The 17,059-nt window shown below is 38.6% G+C and overlaps 1 protein-coding gene and 1 pseudogene across 2 annotated transcripts; both read right to left on the bottom strand.

Annotated features, from left to right (window-relative positions):
* Positions 1 to 3,888: 3,888 nt before the first annotated feature.
* On the bottom strand, positions 3,889 to 4,887 carry taar1b (trace amine associated receptor 1b; the record flags this gene model as incomplete). Its single annotated transcript, XM_084433418.1, has 1 exon — positions 3,889 to 4,887. The coding sequence occupies one exon, from the start codon at positions 4,885 to 4,887 to the stop codon at positions 3,889 to 3,891; it is 999 nt and encodes a 332-aa protein (XP_084289544.1).
* A 10,602-nt stretch (positions 4,888 to 15,489) lies between these two features.
* On the bottom strand, positions 15,490 to 16,478 carry LOC311304876 (trace amine-associated receptor 1-like; annotated as a pseudogene). The gene is made up of 2 exons: positions 16,152 to 16,478; positions 15,490 to 16,079 (listed from the first exon to the last, which is right to left on the bottom strand). The product of its transcript is annotated as a trace amine-associated receptor 1-like (transcript).
* Between the last annotated feature and the right edge of the window lie 581 nt (positions 16,479 to 17,059).

Genomic DNA, 17,059 nt, shown 5'->3' with positions numbered 1-17,059 from the left:
CTAGCGTGCTGCACGCCGAGACAAAGCACACACAGCTGGTGTGTGTCCGAGCCCGAAATATAGCGTGGGCACGGATGCACACACTTCTTAAACTGCTCGCTCATATTGATGCTTGTGACTAGAATAGGACAGACAACAATAAATAAGACTGACAAAACACAGAGCGCTTCAGCTGAAGAGCAGAAAGCTAATGTGTGTGTGTGCCGGCGTCCCTTTGTATCTTCCGGGTATGCCGTCATCTACTACGTCATGACGCAGCACCAATCAGGATTGGACAGATTTCATTCATACTTCAGATGCGCTACGCTGGGGGCATTCCCCAAAGTGTCGTCACGACGACGACGCAGTGCGAGTTCCCTCGAAGGGGAACAAGCGCGACCAACGACCAACGGATGCCAACAGGGGTATAACACTGATCCAACAAAACCTATGTATCGGAGCATTCTGAATTGGCCTTTAAAGTATAAGACTTAGGTCCTTTTAATTTGTATACACAAACTAGAGATGCGCGGATGGGCTATTATTTCATCCGCAACCGCATCACAAAACTCATCATCCGTCCGCTATCCATCCGCACCAACGTTTTTGACCAATTTTCAAAACCGCACCCGCCCGCCATCCGCTGACTGGTGTATACATATATTTTTCATTTGATTGGTTCAACCGCCCGCCACCTGCCCGAATTTAATTCAAATATTATTTCCACGGCTGTAACCGCCAACCGTGCATCTCTAATACAAACTATATAAGGCCTACTGTAAGTAAACTTCTGCAAAGGCCTGCCTATCTCTTATCCTTCCGAAGAGGTTATAATGCTCTGCTTGACACTTTTATTATATATTTAAAACCATTCCAGAGATATTACAGTAAATGTCTATCTGGCCTTCAAATCTACAGCTGCCAGTCACACACACACCTCATTAATGATGCTTTGTGTCTTGGACCCATGAGACTTATTACCAGTCCTCCATTTCATTGGAGTGACCCTCAAAGGAGTCGAGACCAATCAAAGGTGTTAATACCACCTCTCACCTGCTTTACACATGAAGCTTATTAGCTGTATCCGGTCACATTATTATCACAGCCAACTTGTTTACCCATAATACCCCACAGAGCTGAACTTTTATCATTCGGGAGACAGACAGGACAAACAAACTTTTAACTTCTTTGTGCTTCAATCTAATCACCTACAACATCAGAGAAATAATAGAGTTCTAAACACAGTAATTAAAACTAACAATAAAAAAAGCAAGATTTTTTAAATTGGACAAGTATAAATAATAAATAGACTGGATACAAGTTTAAATTAGTCATGTACTAGAAATGATTTGTATTTATTTATTTGTTTGTTTTCTTAGTAGAATTTTTTTACTTGCCCTGCCAATATTTTCACTGGACGCACCACCAAAAATTACATATTTATTCTTTTTAACAACATACTTACCAGTCACAGGTGCAGTGAATGTCGTTTATCATCTCCAACAAGGCCACATATTGAGATCTGGGTAGAATAGATGGAAAGCAAACAATCAGTTCTTGTATTCAATGTGTTGGATGCAGGAGAAATAGGCAGAAATAAAGATCTAAGGAACTTTGACAAGTGCCAAATTGTTATGGCAAGGCGGCTAGGTTAGATTATCTCTGAAACGACAAGGCTTTTGTGTTGCTACCGGTCAGCAGTGCTGAGAATTTACCAATAGTGGTCCGAGGAGGGGCAAACCAGCAACAGGGTGTTGGGCTCCCAAGGCTCATTAATGCATCAGGGCAACGAAGGCTATCCCTGTCCGGTCCGAGCCAACAGAAGGTCTACTGTGACACAAGTGCACAAAATTCTAATGAAGATTCTGGAAGGAATGTGTCACAAAACACAGTGCATCGCACTCTGCTGTGTACGGGGCTGCATAGCCACAATCAGAGTATCTATGTTGACAATAGCTCCTACAATGGGCATGTGAGTGTCGGAACTGGACCTTAGAGCAGTGGAAGAAGGCCGTTTGGTCAGATGAGTCAATCACGAGAATGGCCATGTAGGCCTACATGTGTGCCTTCTACCTGGGAAAGTGATGGACCAGGATGGACTGTGGGATGACGACAAGATGGTGGAGGGAGTGTGTGCGACGCTCTGGTCAATGATCTGCTGGGAAACCCTGGGTCAGCCCAATTCATGTGGACGTAAATTTGACACATGCCACCTTCCTAAACATTATTGCAGACCAGATACACCTCTTCATGACAATGGTGTTCCCTGACGGCCTCTTTCAGCAGGATAATATCACTGTCAAACTGCACACATTGTTCTAGAATGGTTTGAGGAACATGATGAAGAGTTCAAGGTGTTGCTCTGACCTCCAAATTCCTCAGATCTCAATACATATGAGTATCTCTGGATGCACATTAAATTGCATTTGCGTTTGCTTCATGTCTATTATCACATAAACACACATGCATAAGGACTAAACAAACTCCCCATACACACAAACACACTCCTCTGTAGTGATGTAATGTTTTCTGGGGGTTTTTTTGGAGAGCAAAAGTTCCCATGAGACTTGCAACAACCACGCCGTTTTAATGACTCTAAAACATGCCTCAAAATCCAAATGTGTGAAGTCCCATCATTAACACTGTCATTCATTAGGACAAATACAACAACAGCCTCCTCGGCACTAATAACCCATTAGGTGCAGTATGACATAAGCCTGTTTACCCATAATCACCCACTGATCTTTATCCCAGGCATGAAATGAAATGCCAGTCAAGAGACACCAGCTCTTTAATCCAAACTTTCCAATCCAACAGCAGATTAAACGAGTAGAATGAAAGAGTTTAGTATCATTAAGAGAGAATTAACACAAACAATCATCAGACGGCCTTGGACTCTAAAAACAAGACAAACATGAACACAACACAACACAAACATAAAACTTCAGAAGACTAGAAATGTAGTGAACAAGCTGTACACACTATGTTTATATTTTTATGATGTTTATTTTTTTGCCAACTTTGAAGCTTGATAGTCACTACACAATTCTGACAGTAATATCATTGGGACAGTTGTGGCCTAATGGTTAGAGAGTCTGACTTATAACCCGGAGATTATGGGTTCAATTCTCAAAACCGGCAGGAAACAACTGAAGTGCCCTTGAGCAAAGTGAATGGTTGCCCACTGTTCTGGGTGTGTGTCTACAGTTTGCAGTGTGTGTTTTTTTACCAACAACATTGCATAAGGCGGCTCATAGAAATAAATAAATTTGGAGCTGATTTTATTGCAAATGCTGAAATTGTAATAGCATACATGAACACTGCTCTTATTATTCATGCCTTATATATAAGATACGGCAAGATGTTAAGAGTAGTGTACGGCACTTTTGAAACACTGCTTCGTGAACCAGTGTTTCAAATCTTTTGTTTCAATACAATCAGCAATTAATCAGCAAGTGAGGCTTCGTAATGTCACAGCTGTTTCAGAAAGTTTCATAAAGCTTCTCCGCTAGGGGGAGCGATCTCAATTTCGAATTTCTAGGTTGAATTTGTTTGCGTGAGAATGTATTGTTTCAGTAAAGTAACCATTATAAAATTGACTGTTGTTATTCTGCCGTGAATTACTTTAATGACTTTCTTACAATAAAATTCTGAAATGTACAAATTAATAAAAGAACACATATTATACAGACATTTCATATATAATAGTATTATGAGTCTGTGTTTAATACATTAAAAAATTGCAATTGGTTTGTAATAAGTGTTTTCATGCAAGTTTGGGCTGAGTTGGGTCACATTTATACTGTATTGACCAGCAGGTGCTGCCAGTGAATCACTTTGCAAATTAATGAATTGACCCAAATGATTCAAGAGTAGTATTCTAGTATGCTATTCCGAATTAGGCCTTGGTTATATGTATAACTGTTTTCTGCTGCTATTGTTTTGAAATATTTCCCCAGTTACAACAATCCTCACAGCCTTTCTGAACCAAGAATACATGAATGCATAAATAAAAGGATTTAAGGTGGAATTAACATAGCCAAACCAAACAAGTGCATCAATCAGCATTGGTGGTGTTGTGTAGCCAATAAAAGGATTCAGGATGTTACTGAGGAAAAAGGGAGTCCAGCAAACCAGGAAAACTCCAACCACGATGGCAATCGTTTTCGTAGCCTTCCGTGCCCGATGTTGTGTGCTTCCTGATGGATAACTTCTCCTCAGCTGGTTCAGTTGATGATTAATAGATCTCGCTTGGTTTTGGGCCACCATGTAGATTCTAGAATAGATCCCAATAATGATGAAGCCAGGGATGTAGAAAGAAACCAGGGAGGTGACCACCGCCGGACCGTGACTAAAGAAGACGTGGCACCCTCCCACACAGCGTACATGTGTTTCGTAGAAGTCCTTGCCACCCTGGAGGTTGAGCTCGAAGAAGGTAATCGCATAAGCGAATATGGCAGGGATTAGCCAGCTGGTAGAGATCATTAACAGCACAGTTGGAAAACCGATGCGGGAATGATACGTTAATGGGCCGCACACGGCGCAACAGCGCTCAGCAGACACACTCACAAGATGGAAAATCGAAGCGGTGCTGAGAGTAATGTCAACGCACGTGTGTAACTTACACAAGAAATCACCAAAGTACCAACAGCCCTGAATGGAACGAACGGCACTCAACGGCATTACAAACAGCCCGAGCAGAAAGTCACACAGAGCGAGAGACAGAATCAGCTGGTTTGTTGGTGTGTGGAGTTGCTTGAAATGCCCTACGGAGATGATGACCAGTAAATTCCCAATGACAGTCACAAAAGTGATCAACATCACAGCGATGAGCATCGGAACGTGGACACTGTTCGGTCGTACATACTTCCCACAGGATCCATTCAAAGCCTCATAACAGAGATCCATTTTAGTGTTTCATAGTCCATTGAGCTTGATCCGATGTTGAATGAACATGAAGCAGAAACTCAGACTAAAACCAACCCATCCACAAGACTATTTGTTTTCATGTTTAATTCAAGCTCTGTTGACATTTGTACCATCTACACTGTTAAACGGCTATAAATAACGCCATGGTTTAAATTAAAGTCCAAACAGACTTTCTCCCAAGGGAGACATGAGTTTTCCAGAATTTTCCTTTTAAGGAATTCCAATAGAAGAAGCTACTCTAGTCTCTCTAAGCAGCACATTTTCTCATAAAATATTAATAGAGATACTTAGAAAGAACTGAATGTGTCTTTCCAGCTTCTATTAGCAACTAATTTGCATATTAAATTATTCCACCTGCTTTATACACCTGACGGGGCAAAGTCCAGTCAAACTGTCTATATATTTTTTCCATGAGTCATGTTAAAATAGCAACTGTAACTAAGTTTGTTTCCATTTACATGCACAAGAGCAAACAGCTGCATGTTAAGAAATCAATACAGAAGCTTCATTCCCATCTCCATGAAAGCACACTATTAGCATACACAATACTGATAAGTGAAAGGGGAGATTAGGAATAAAAAAGCCACAATGGACTGGAACCTAACTTGGTTGTCCTAAAGAACATTCAATTATTAATTATTTTTAGGGGGAACGGACGGAATATGTCCATATATAACTACAGTATATAGATAACATCTGTATATCATCATTTATTTCCAAAACAATTTCCAACCTTCTACTTGAAAGAAAAAAAAAAAATGCAGCAGAAAGTCCTGCTGCTACAGACAATGATGGGAAATGTACTGTAGCCCAAGTACCACCTCTAAACCAGCAAAATAAGTTATTTTTTCAGCAAAGAAATTTGTTTTATAACTATTCTTCATTTCCTCCTATTTAGACCTGAGGAGTTCATCTCATTTTACATTACAGCAATCTCATTACATTATAGATACTAGTGCTGCACGATTTATCATATCGCAATCGCGATGTCAAGCCTACGCGATTATATGCAGGGTTGCCAACTTTGGGACTTTGGCTGGAGTGAGACTCTGTAAAACATCAGTGCACGCACGTAACCCTAACCCTAATTTTAAAAATGTCAGTCCTTGTTTACTTAGTATAAACCCTGATTTATAAAAAATAAAATAAAAAGAAGAAAAAAAAACGAATAGAATGGAAAAGTTTTTTCAAAATGTACAATTCATTTATTGATTGCACTATAAAAAAATAAAGATAGAGGTGATTAAATAACAAACATGTAAAACAACAACATAAAAACAATAAAAATCTCAAAACAAAAGGGACACATAATAGTTACTCCATCTCCCCAGAAAACCACAACATAAGTTTCACACATTAGGCCTGTTGTAGCCTATGCCACAGTGGCAGTAGGCGCGTTTCCATTACAGATTTGTGCAAAACTTTTGCGATTTTTTTGCTATTGCGAAATAACAGCGTTTCCATTGACCGATCTTATGCGACTAAACCTTCATTTTTTCCTCTCGCAATAAGTAAAATCATTCCAAAAACCATGGCAACGGACGTTGGTAGGTTTATGTACTATATCCCAGCCACTGCACTAGCCATTATTATTAATCGAAGGAGATGTATGTGTTTTCCAAGCATTAATGGTAAGGAACGACCCTTATTATACTTGTGAGCGGCACATATGAGGTGTTTCTGGGTGTTTCTCCCTCATATCTGCTTCGAGGTCTTGATTGTGGCATTTATTTGAGGTTTAGAATCCATTATTCCTGTAATTCTTTCGTCTTATATGAATTTAATAAAGAACTCTGTCTCATATTCTGTCCAAACATACCGCGTCATCTACGTCAGGTGACCTGTAAATCCGCAAAAACTGTTTCCATTGCAGTTTTGCGAAATATTTCTTTTTCGAATTGCCTGAAAAACCACCTCATGCGAGCGTAAAACCTTTTTTGCGATGAATGGGAGTTTCTGCGAAATTAGGCGCGTTTCCATTCAAGATTTGTGCAAAACTTTTGCGATTTTTTTTTCTTCTTCTAAATATCGATAAAAAACTTTGCGAAATGATGCCATTTCCATCCTTTTTCGAATTGCCTGAAAAACCACCTCATGCGAGCGTAAAAACTTTTTTGCGATAAATGGGAGTTTTTGCGAAATTGACGTGTTTCCATTGGGCGTATTTTCAATTCGCAATTTCAATTTGCGCAATTTGAAGGGTAATGGAAACGCGGCTAGTGTTGGCCTGCTTCACTACCTCTGCAGGAGGCTCGTATCTGAAGCAGGGTTCAATCCGTTCATTGTGTCTGTCACGTGACAAATGAACGAAAGACTCGGAAGGTAGAGTAATTATTTATGTTCCCTGTAAATTATTTTTGACTGCATTATAATGATTTCTTAATTCAGAATATGATAAAGACTGCGTAGGTGGATGTGCTCGGGAAATTTGGCTGTTAAAAGTATAACATTTAAAGCCCCTTAAATGAACTAAATGACTCGAAAAAAGATTTGTTCATTTTAATGAACGAGGTAGAACAACCGAGTCAGTAAAATGATCCGAACTTCCCATCACTCACAGGGGCAATCAAGTGACAGTCTGTTCCTGGTGTCAGTCTTGTTTAGGCCAATAACTAAAAAGGTTCGCTCAGCATCCGCATTTGACTGTGGCAGGCTCAACACAATCTGGGCAACCTTTGATCATTTGGGGAATTTTAAAATGCCACTTGCCCGATTTGCCAAAACGTAATTTGCACCATGAGCTGTACACACAGACTGATTAGACAAGGCTAGAGGCTTTGTAGTGAAAGGCACACCATTTTATTATCTGCTTACCTTGATTGTCATCCAAACTTTCAAACGCGCATCAGTGGCTCCGACTCTGAACCTATGCTCTGAACTCTCTCTGAACTTTTCACACGCAACTGATGTATCAGGTGCAAGGTTTTCAGCCAATCAACGATCATAGAATACTGCACTGAGAACGTTGTTGGCAGATGTTACAGCTGTGTGCCTTAAACTCCTCTCTTGTCATTAATACGCTGTGGTCTAGTCATCAACAGAAAATTAATGGATTGAGAGGGGAGAAAAATGGATTTTGGCATGACATTTCTTGCGTGTGCGTGAGAGCGTGAGATTGATGCTGAAAGCGTGAGTGTCACGCCAGATGCGTGAGAGTTGGCAACCCTGTATATGACGCAAAATGCTGCGATTTTATATTAAATAAACAAATTAGCACTGTTAACGCAATTAACGCAGCATCTGTTAATTGTTGGCATCCTTTGGCTAGTGTTACATGATCCCGCTCTTATTCATGCAGATGCTTTTAAACCATTCATGCGCGATAAGACAAAAAAAGAACGCGCTGCCTGTGAATGTCCTGACTGTGACACACAGAAAGACTCGCGCTAATATCGTGCGTGCGCACAAAACAGCATGCCAGAATACAGTTCTCCTTCGAGCTTGAACGAACAATAACACACATAATTATGCCAAAATGTCTTTTTGTCGAGTATCTTCATAACATAAGAGTAGTCTTATGATGAACGTGAAGAGTTGTGACTCGTGAGAGAATGAGGCGCGTGTGAGATCCGCGTCTCTGACAGCAGCGACTGGTCTTAAAGGGACAGTACACAGTAGCCACTAATTATATCTGTCGCTAAAGTTAATCAAAGAACAAAGGGAACAGAGAAAACACTCACTGCTCTTGACTAAAGATAATAATAGATACTTCACCAGTGAGCAGTTTGCACTTTAAAGGCATTAAATGTGTTTTCCCAAGTTTCGAGGTGTTCAAATATTAGTCACATGGGATTAAGAACTCAAAACAAATGTTTCTGGAACTGAGTGCAATTTCTGAAACTGCAAGAAAGTGACATCATGACAACGCTGATTGGCTGATGGCACCACAAGAATGCATAAAGTCTCAAAGACAGCAGACAAGGAAAAAAACTGTAGTATTTAAAATGTTTAATATTTAAAGAAAAGTATATTTCATGCTTTAAGGGTAGGCTACGGTGGCCCAGTATAGTGCACAACACAATGAAATTTAAAAAGCAAACATAAGTTCACAACACAACGTACACAAGTCACAATTTATACGTTTTAACCACTTGTTGGAATTGGCAGACGCTCGCTTAGGCATCAAGTATTCTCTCAGGTATAAATATGCAGCTATAACACACGTGGTGATTTTGAATTAAAGGTCCCCTATTATGCAAAATTCACTTTTGCATGCTGTTTGGACATAAATCTGTGTTGGCAGTGTGTGTACACAACCAGCCAATAGCACTCCTTTTTTATTAATCCCCATAAATCATCAGCAGTGTCTCCCAACGACCTGTTATTAGAATGATGTTTTAGTGACGTCACTAAGCACAGGCCCCGCCCACGAGTGTTGACAGACACTGCCGTTTCAACATAGACCCGCCCTGATCGAGTTCACAGCTGCTGCACTGACGAGAATGTCTCCCAAGCGTTGTAGGTGTTGTGTGGCTGGATGTATTAATTCACATAGCTCTCTCTATTTACTCCCGAAATCTGAGGCAGCCGCTGAAGAAGTTTTTAAAGAAAATGTTCCCTCAACTCTATCGAAATTCGTTTATGTACTTGCGCACTTCTTATAACTTACTGTGTTTACTCAGCTCTTAACGGTGATTTTCTGAAGTAAAACTGACGCTTCATCTTTTGTGTGATGTACAATAAACTTTATTAAACTCATCAGCATATGTTTGATCATCATTCGGACCTGGTCCGAAACAGCAGACTTGTAGGCTATTAATAATGGATACATACAAGCAGATGACAAATACGTTATAACCGTAATTGAACTACTAAACTATACCTGTTCCATCTCCATACAGCACTCTGACTCTGTAGGCATTATTGTCCGACTCGAAATTAACACCGTTACTGAGAGTTTCTGATATTATCATCATTCCGTGAGATGAAATTGTCCTGAGACTGAGCGCAAGCTCATGAAGCTCTGCCCCCTGTGCTATACAGCAGCAGCTTATTCGCATTTAAAGGGCACACACTAAAACAGCGCGTTTTTCTGAGCACCAAAAAAATTACAATTTAAACATGCTGTAAAAAATAATATGTTGGGTATTTTGAGCTAAAACTTCACATACACACTCTGGGGACATCAGAGTGAGACTTATTTTACATCTTGTGAAAAGGGGCATAATACGGGACCTTTAATACTTCATGTCGATATACAATGGTTACATACTGTTAAAACTAATCGTGGCATTGATATATTTGTAAGACTGCCGACTCTAGAAATCTAACTTTACCGCGCTCCGAGTAGTGGTCGGGAGCATTTCCATTGTGTTGTGGCTTGATTTTGTTGTGTTTTACTGTTTTCCCAAACTCACGTTTTTGTAGTTTACATGAAGATAACGCAATCGTTTTCAAAAACTTTAACTTTGAAACCCGTTTAAAAAAGTTTTCAGGCCTCCAAAACGCATAAAAACAGTGTTGTGTAACTGCCCCATAAGAGCCATTAAAAAAAAAAAAACTACAAATCATTAGCAAAACATACTTTATTATAATTACACATTTCCATATTCCAAAACAATTTTTTTTAATAGGCATCATCAATAGAAAACCATGCTTGTTCCTCCAGATGGTGCAGTTACATTACCTACCAGCAGGGGCTAACTGAACAACCAGCCAAACTGACCACTAGAAACACACATGGTTTACTCTTACAGCATCTTGAGACCCGAAAGCCAATTAGGAATTCCTTATTATCACATGACAAGACAAAGCCCTTTTTTATTGGTTCAGAAAAACACACTCTCTGTGTGAAAGTATTCAAAAGGCAAGAAAATGCAGACGTTCCATCATCTGCTCAGGACGCAGGCAGTCTTTCTGTGGTAAGATTCCAAAAAAGAAAAACACACACAGACAAAACACTCACATATCGAATTTACAGATATAAATTCAGCAAACTATTTTTATATTTTAAGTATGTCATTTAACTTTTTTTTTTAATTAAACTACACATATGTTTTTTTTTTATTAATTACTAATTTCATTAATTGCCTCACTGGGTATTTATACAATATTTTATATTTAACATTTTTCATTTACACCAAAAATGAGGCCTAATATTAAGTTGTTGTTTTTTCATAGGTATTCAAGTGCCTGTACAATGACTCTGAGTCAATTGTGGACAGCAGAGTCTTTTGGCCTCTGTTTCGAACGACTGAACGACTCATGTGTAAAGACTGTCTATTCTCCTGTCATTCGTGCTCCCCTCTACTTCCTCTTTGCTATAACCATCATTGTGATTGTGTTCGGCAACCTGTGGGTCATCTGCACCATCTCCTTTTTCCAGCAGCTCCACACACCCACCAACTATCTGATCGTCTCAATGGCCGTAGCTGACCTGCTCCTGGGCAGCTTTGTCATGCCCCCCAGTATGGTGCGGTCTTTGGAGACATGTTGGTATTTTGGAGACTTCTTCTGCAAGTTTCACTCCGGCACTGATTTTACACTGTGTAACGCATCTGTTTTGCACCTCACGTTCATTTCAATTGACCGTTATTACGCAGTTTGCCAACCATTGCAATATCACCGCAGAATTACCACGCGTGTGAGCATAGCCATGATCCTCTTCAGCTGGTGCTTCTCTGCCTTTATTGGCTTTGGCATTATATTCTCAGAGCTGAAAATCGAGGTAAAAAGAACCGAGGAGCTGCATGTTGCTTGTAAGGGAGGGTGTATAGCATTGCATGGAAGAGAAATCGGAGTGACATATTCGATTGTGTTTTACTTCCTCCCCATGTTTATAATTGTCAGCATTTACAGCAGGATTTTTGTTATAGCACAGAAACATGTTCGTGTTATAAATAACTACCCTTCAAGCTCATCAGTTAGTAAAAAGGATCTGAAAGCCACTAAGACGCTTGCTATTGTCATTGGAGTTTTTATGTCTTGCTGGACACCTTATTTCATGTGTAACATCATAGATCCTGTGGTTAACCACACAATACCAGCACTATTATATGAGGTCCTAATGTGGGTGGCTTATTTGAATGCAGTTTTTAACCCGTTGATTTATGCTTTCTTTTACGGCTGGTTCAGAGAAAAATCCAAACTTTTATACAAAAAACTATATAAATTGTGCTAAAGGGCCTATTATGAAATCTAGAAGCACATGTTATTTCATTTTTTCATTCTAAATGTTTTCTACTTTTTTCATTAACACGTCCTTTTCAGTGCATGTGAAGTTTCCATTTATTATAAAATGTCTTTGAACCACATTATAATCATTATCATTACAATATTCATTATAAATCATTAATAATGATACTTTAATTTAATATACAGAACATGCATGCACTTATTTAGTCACTGTTAACCATGTTTCTATTTCTATTGTGTTTTGATGAATGCTTTTTTGCTTTAATGATGCAAATTTCCTACTGCCTTTCTTTCTTAATCATTTGTTCTTGAATAATCTAAGGAATTTAATGCTTCTTGAGCATCAAACCTGTGTTTGTGTTTAATAATTATGCAATACATAAAATAAGACATTCGGTGTGTTTTCAGTTCTCATATAGCCTCCTAATCATTTCCTGTTGTCTCTTATCATATGTTGGCTATACCCATCTTTGGGTTTTCCCCACATTTTCATTGATAGCAGGGAATGTTATCACTAAATCCCAATAAAAATATCACAATATTACTTGGTAATTTGTATTTAAAAATTGTTAATTAAAAACAAAAGGCCCTCTTAAATCCTGAATCTTATATCACCAAATAATTTGTGATATCTAATATAAGTATTGCTATTAATAACAAACTTGTAATATGATAGAATAATTAAGTTATGTAGTAAATGTACTAGCAACATGTATAAATGTTTCAACAAAGTTACTAATAACTCTCTCACTTTATGCTTGTACATACGACATTTAAGGTATACTATTTAATATTATTGCCCTCATAAAATCACAACTGGCCCTCCAGTTAAAATGGTCTAGGAATAGAACAATAGCGAATTCCCCAACTTAAGTGAATAATCATTATAAAGATGCAAGGGCGTCGTGACAAAAACAACAACAACAAAAAAAAGAGCTAAACAATTCTAATGAAATATTTGTGATTTAAATGTTGCTTGAAAAAATTCTTTGAAAGGGAGATAATAAAGTGTATAATAAATAATATAATTATTTATAAATAATAATGTATAAAATAATGTATAAATAATGTATAAATAATAAAATTTAGAGATATTTTTGATAATGACCAGCAGAGGCTAAAGCTGTATTCACACTGCCTTGCATTGAGGGAAAGGACTAAATATGAATAGAATCGGTACATAACGCTTAGTCTTTAAAGTCCCCCTGTTGTCAATCATCTTTGGTCACCAAAATTACATATTTAGTTTTTACCTGTGAAATCATGTCTTCATGCCTTAAACTAGCTTGAATGTAACTCTACACTCTTGCTTTATTTAGTATATGCAGAAATATGCGAATTAGTCCCGCCAATCAAACAAGCTCAGACTACCTGATCCACTCGGTCAACTTTACTGTAGTAAACGCTACACGATGAGTCAGACATGCAGCGGCCTTCTAAAAATCTGCATCCTTAGAAACGCTTTGAACATCATAGAACGTAAGTGGAGAAAAGCATATAGTTCATCATAACATCGTAATATACATAACATCATATACATAATTCACTCGCTATATTGCTAAATGTACCCGATTTTTCATATCACCAGAAAAATATACCAGATAACCTGTCTCCTCTTAAAGACTACATTGCTTCGCAGCAGTTAACGATATGCTAAAGCCCACCCCGCACGTTGACACAAGTGTGTCGTTTTCAGATTTATCCACTCTGGGATCCGGTTTTAAAAAAAAAAGCGGTTTCAGGCTCCCAAACAGCCGGATCCGTCTGGATGAAACGCCGGTACGATACAAATTTTTTAACGTATACAGCTAAATGCGTCTCTGTGTGGACAAGGCCTCAGTCTTCGTCCCTTCTCTCGAGCTGTGGTTAGAAGCACAGTTTCTTGTTAGTGTGACGTGGACTTACATAAGTCATGTTTAAAAATCAACAGGGAACAAAACAGTGAAGTACTCCTAAGTTCATATATGGGAGTATACCAAATACTGCATATTAACGTTAACAGTACAAAATACAATGAAAAAAAAAAAGTAACGGCTTTCTATTGGTTATGTAAATTACCTATAATGTTAAAATGACAGAAGTGTGACCATTTTTGGGGAAAGTTGTGACTTTCTACAACCATGCATCATACTATGGTGGTTAAGCAGCGAGTTACATCATTGTACAGGGTATCCCCTGTTTAGATCCTGTCTCTATGAAACCCCTCCTTCTCGAAATGCACAATGTGCTCTAATTGGTCAGCTGGACCAGTGTGTTGTGATTGATCAACCGCTTCCACCATGTTTTGGAAATGTCACGCCTCTTGCCATAAACACGAGTTTGGCCCTGTCCCAAATGGCACCCTAAGCCCTATGGTCTTCCTCGGCAAAAGTGCGCATCAAGGGCGCATATCGACCGCAAAGGGGGCGCTCGTGACCACCCTTCTGAGGCCTAAAATGACAAATGGGACACTCTACGGTCTCAGAGACTTAAAGGTTGTATCAGCGATTTCAGGCCCAAACATAAATGATCACATTCATCTAATCTTTCCTAACGATCCGCTAGCTACCCGCCCCATAAGCATGCCGTCAAAAAACGCGTCTCTGTAGGCAGCCTAGGCTCTGAGATCTGCACACAAAAACAGTTGGTTTCACCAACCACTCAAAACCAAAATAAATAGTGTTCCAACCAATCACCGACAGGGGTGGGTGTTGTGAGGTTTTCGCGTGCAGCCGATAAAAATCTTGATAGGACCTTTAAGACTGTGTAGTGTAGTTGAAGTTAAGTATTTCTTCAATCTGTTTACACACTGACTAAAAATGACACAAGAACAAACTCACTTAAGGCTTTTTATAGCATGAGATTGCTTATGTATATTCACTTCAGTTTGTGTGACAGAGATAGACTGGATTAAGCACTGATCATGCAGTTTTACCACAAGTAGGTCTTTGCTCTGCAAAAAATCCAATTCTTAATGAATATTTTTTTTTGTAATGTTCCAAGTATCTAAAATTTCATGTAACAAAATCCATTTGAGAAAAAAAACAATGTATAACATATTAAGACTTGTTTTTAGAGAATGAATCGTGAAAATAAGTGTACTTTGTCTCGTTTCTGTGGCATTTTTTTCACTTCCATGTGAAATGATACACTTTTATTCAATAATTAAATTTAAATTTCTAAAACCAAGTCTAAAAATCTTCAAAGAGCTATTTGAATGACGCAAAAAAAACACTTATTTTAAACTCATATCAGTTTTTTCGGTGCGGGCGAGTTATGAATCAGGGGATGATCAGGAAACATTGCAGATGGACTTTATTTCTGCATTGCTGAGGCAAAATTCTGAGGCCCACCAGGTATCAAAATACAGCAATGTGAGAGCTAACAAACATGATGAACAAATGCATAATGTCTTGTTTCATTAAGTTCCTATAAACACATATGGCTTAGATCACTGTGATATCACATTTACAATAACATTATTCTTGAAGAATTGCTCTGAAATACTCTTCCAGACAGAATGACTCTGAATGCTTGTCTGAACCAGGTGTAAAAGAAGGCGTACACTATGGGATTACATGTAGAATTATAGTAGCCGACCCACAGGAACAAGTCAAACAGCAGTGGAGGTACAGAATATCCAATGAAGGGATCTATAAGATTACAAAGAAAAAAAGGTGTCCAGAAAGTCAGAAACGCCCCCATGATGATGGCTAAAGTCTTAGTGGCTTTTCCCTCTTTTTTTAATTCAGAATTCACACTCTGAATGGCCTGCACCTGCCGTTTAGCCACATGTAAGATTTTCAGATACATGCAGAGCATGACAAAAGCGGGAACATAAAAACAGGCCAATGACATTATAATCGCTGCCTCTCTGCTCAGAAACAATATGCAACTTCCATCACATTTAATGTTCTCATAGTAAAAATATTTACTGAAGATCATGCCAAACCCCAGAGCAGCTGAAACAGTCCAGCTGATAATAATCATAACTAGTGTGGCAAGTGATGTCATTTTACTGTGATATTGAAAAGGGTAACATATGGCATAATATCTGTCTAAAGAAATGATACAGAGGTTTAAAATAGACGCATTGCACAGAGTCACATCAAGACTGCTGTGTATTTTACAGAACAAATCTCCCAGATACCAGCACGTCTCGATGGAGCGCAGCATGCTGGGAGGCATCACAACTCCTCCTACAAGCAGATCGGCCACGGCCAGCGACAGGATGAGGTAGTTAGTTGGTGTGTGAAGCTGCTTGAAATGAATGACCGTTGTGATCACCAACAGGTTTCCTATGATTGTGACAATCCAAGAGACACTAAAAAGGATGTAGAGTAATATTCTAGTTTCCAAAGGATAGAAAAACTTCGGACAAGACGTGTTACTAAACTCATAACAAAAAAAAGCTTTTCCAGGATTCCATTTTGGTTGATGTTGACCTGTGCATCCATTTACACAATTCACTGGAGGTTCCCTGTTTGAAACAAGGGAGTGAAGTCAATTCCAGCCTTCAAAAATGCAGCTACATTTATGAATCTTTATGAATGAATTACATGTTAAAAGCTCAATGGATTTTAAATGCAATACTTAACTTGACCATATAGGAGAATACATCTGCGCTGAAGTTTTCTTTTTTGAACAATACTCCAATCATGTTCATCTACATGGAAACTTGTTTCACAGACTCTCATCCATGTTCTTACCTTTCCTTCCTTCTACAATGAACCAGAGCTAAAGAGAGGGCACATATATACTGTAGCACAATAGTTTCATAACAACCTCCCTACTGTCAAATCACACAAGGTTTCCAAGGTTACACAGTCTTCCCACATGTCTACAAAAAAGCGCAACATGGCTCTGAAACTGCATCTCAACAATGGCTGAATTTGGAATAAACTAAATACGGACAAAACCTACATTTCAAAAACATAACCCAAATAACACTCCAAAACAAACACCCAAATAGTACAACAACAACAATACTAAACACTTCTGTCTGCCTAATATGTGATGTGGTGAACGTGTTTGAAAA

Source organism: Rutilus rutilus (genome assembly GCF_951802725.1).
Source record: "Rutilus rutilus genome assembly, chromosome: 15".
Classification (NCBI taxonomy): domain Eukaryota; kingdom Metazoa; phylum Chordata; class Actinopteri; order Cypriniformes; family Leuciscidae; genus Rutilus; species Rutilus rutilus.
This window is presented reverse-complemented; position numbering and strand designations above follow the sequence as displayed.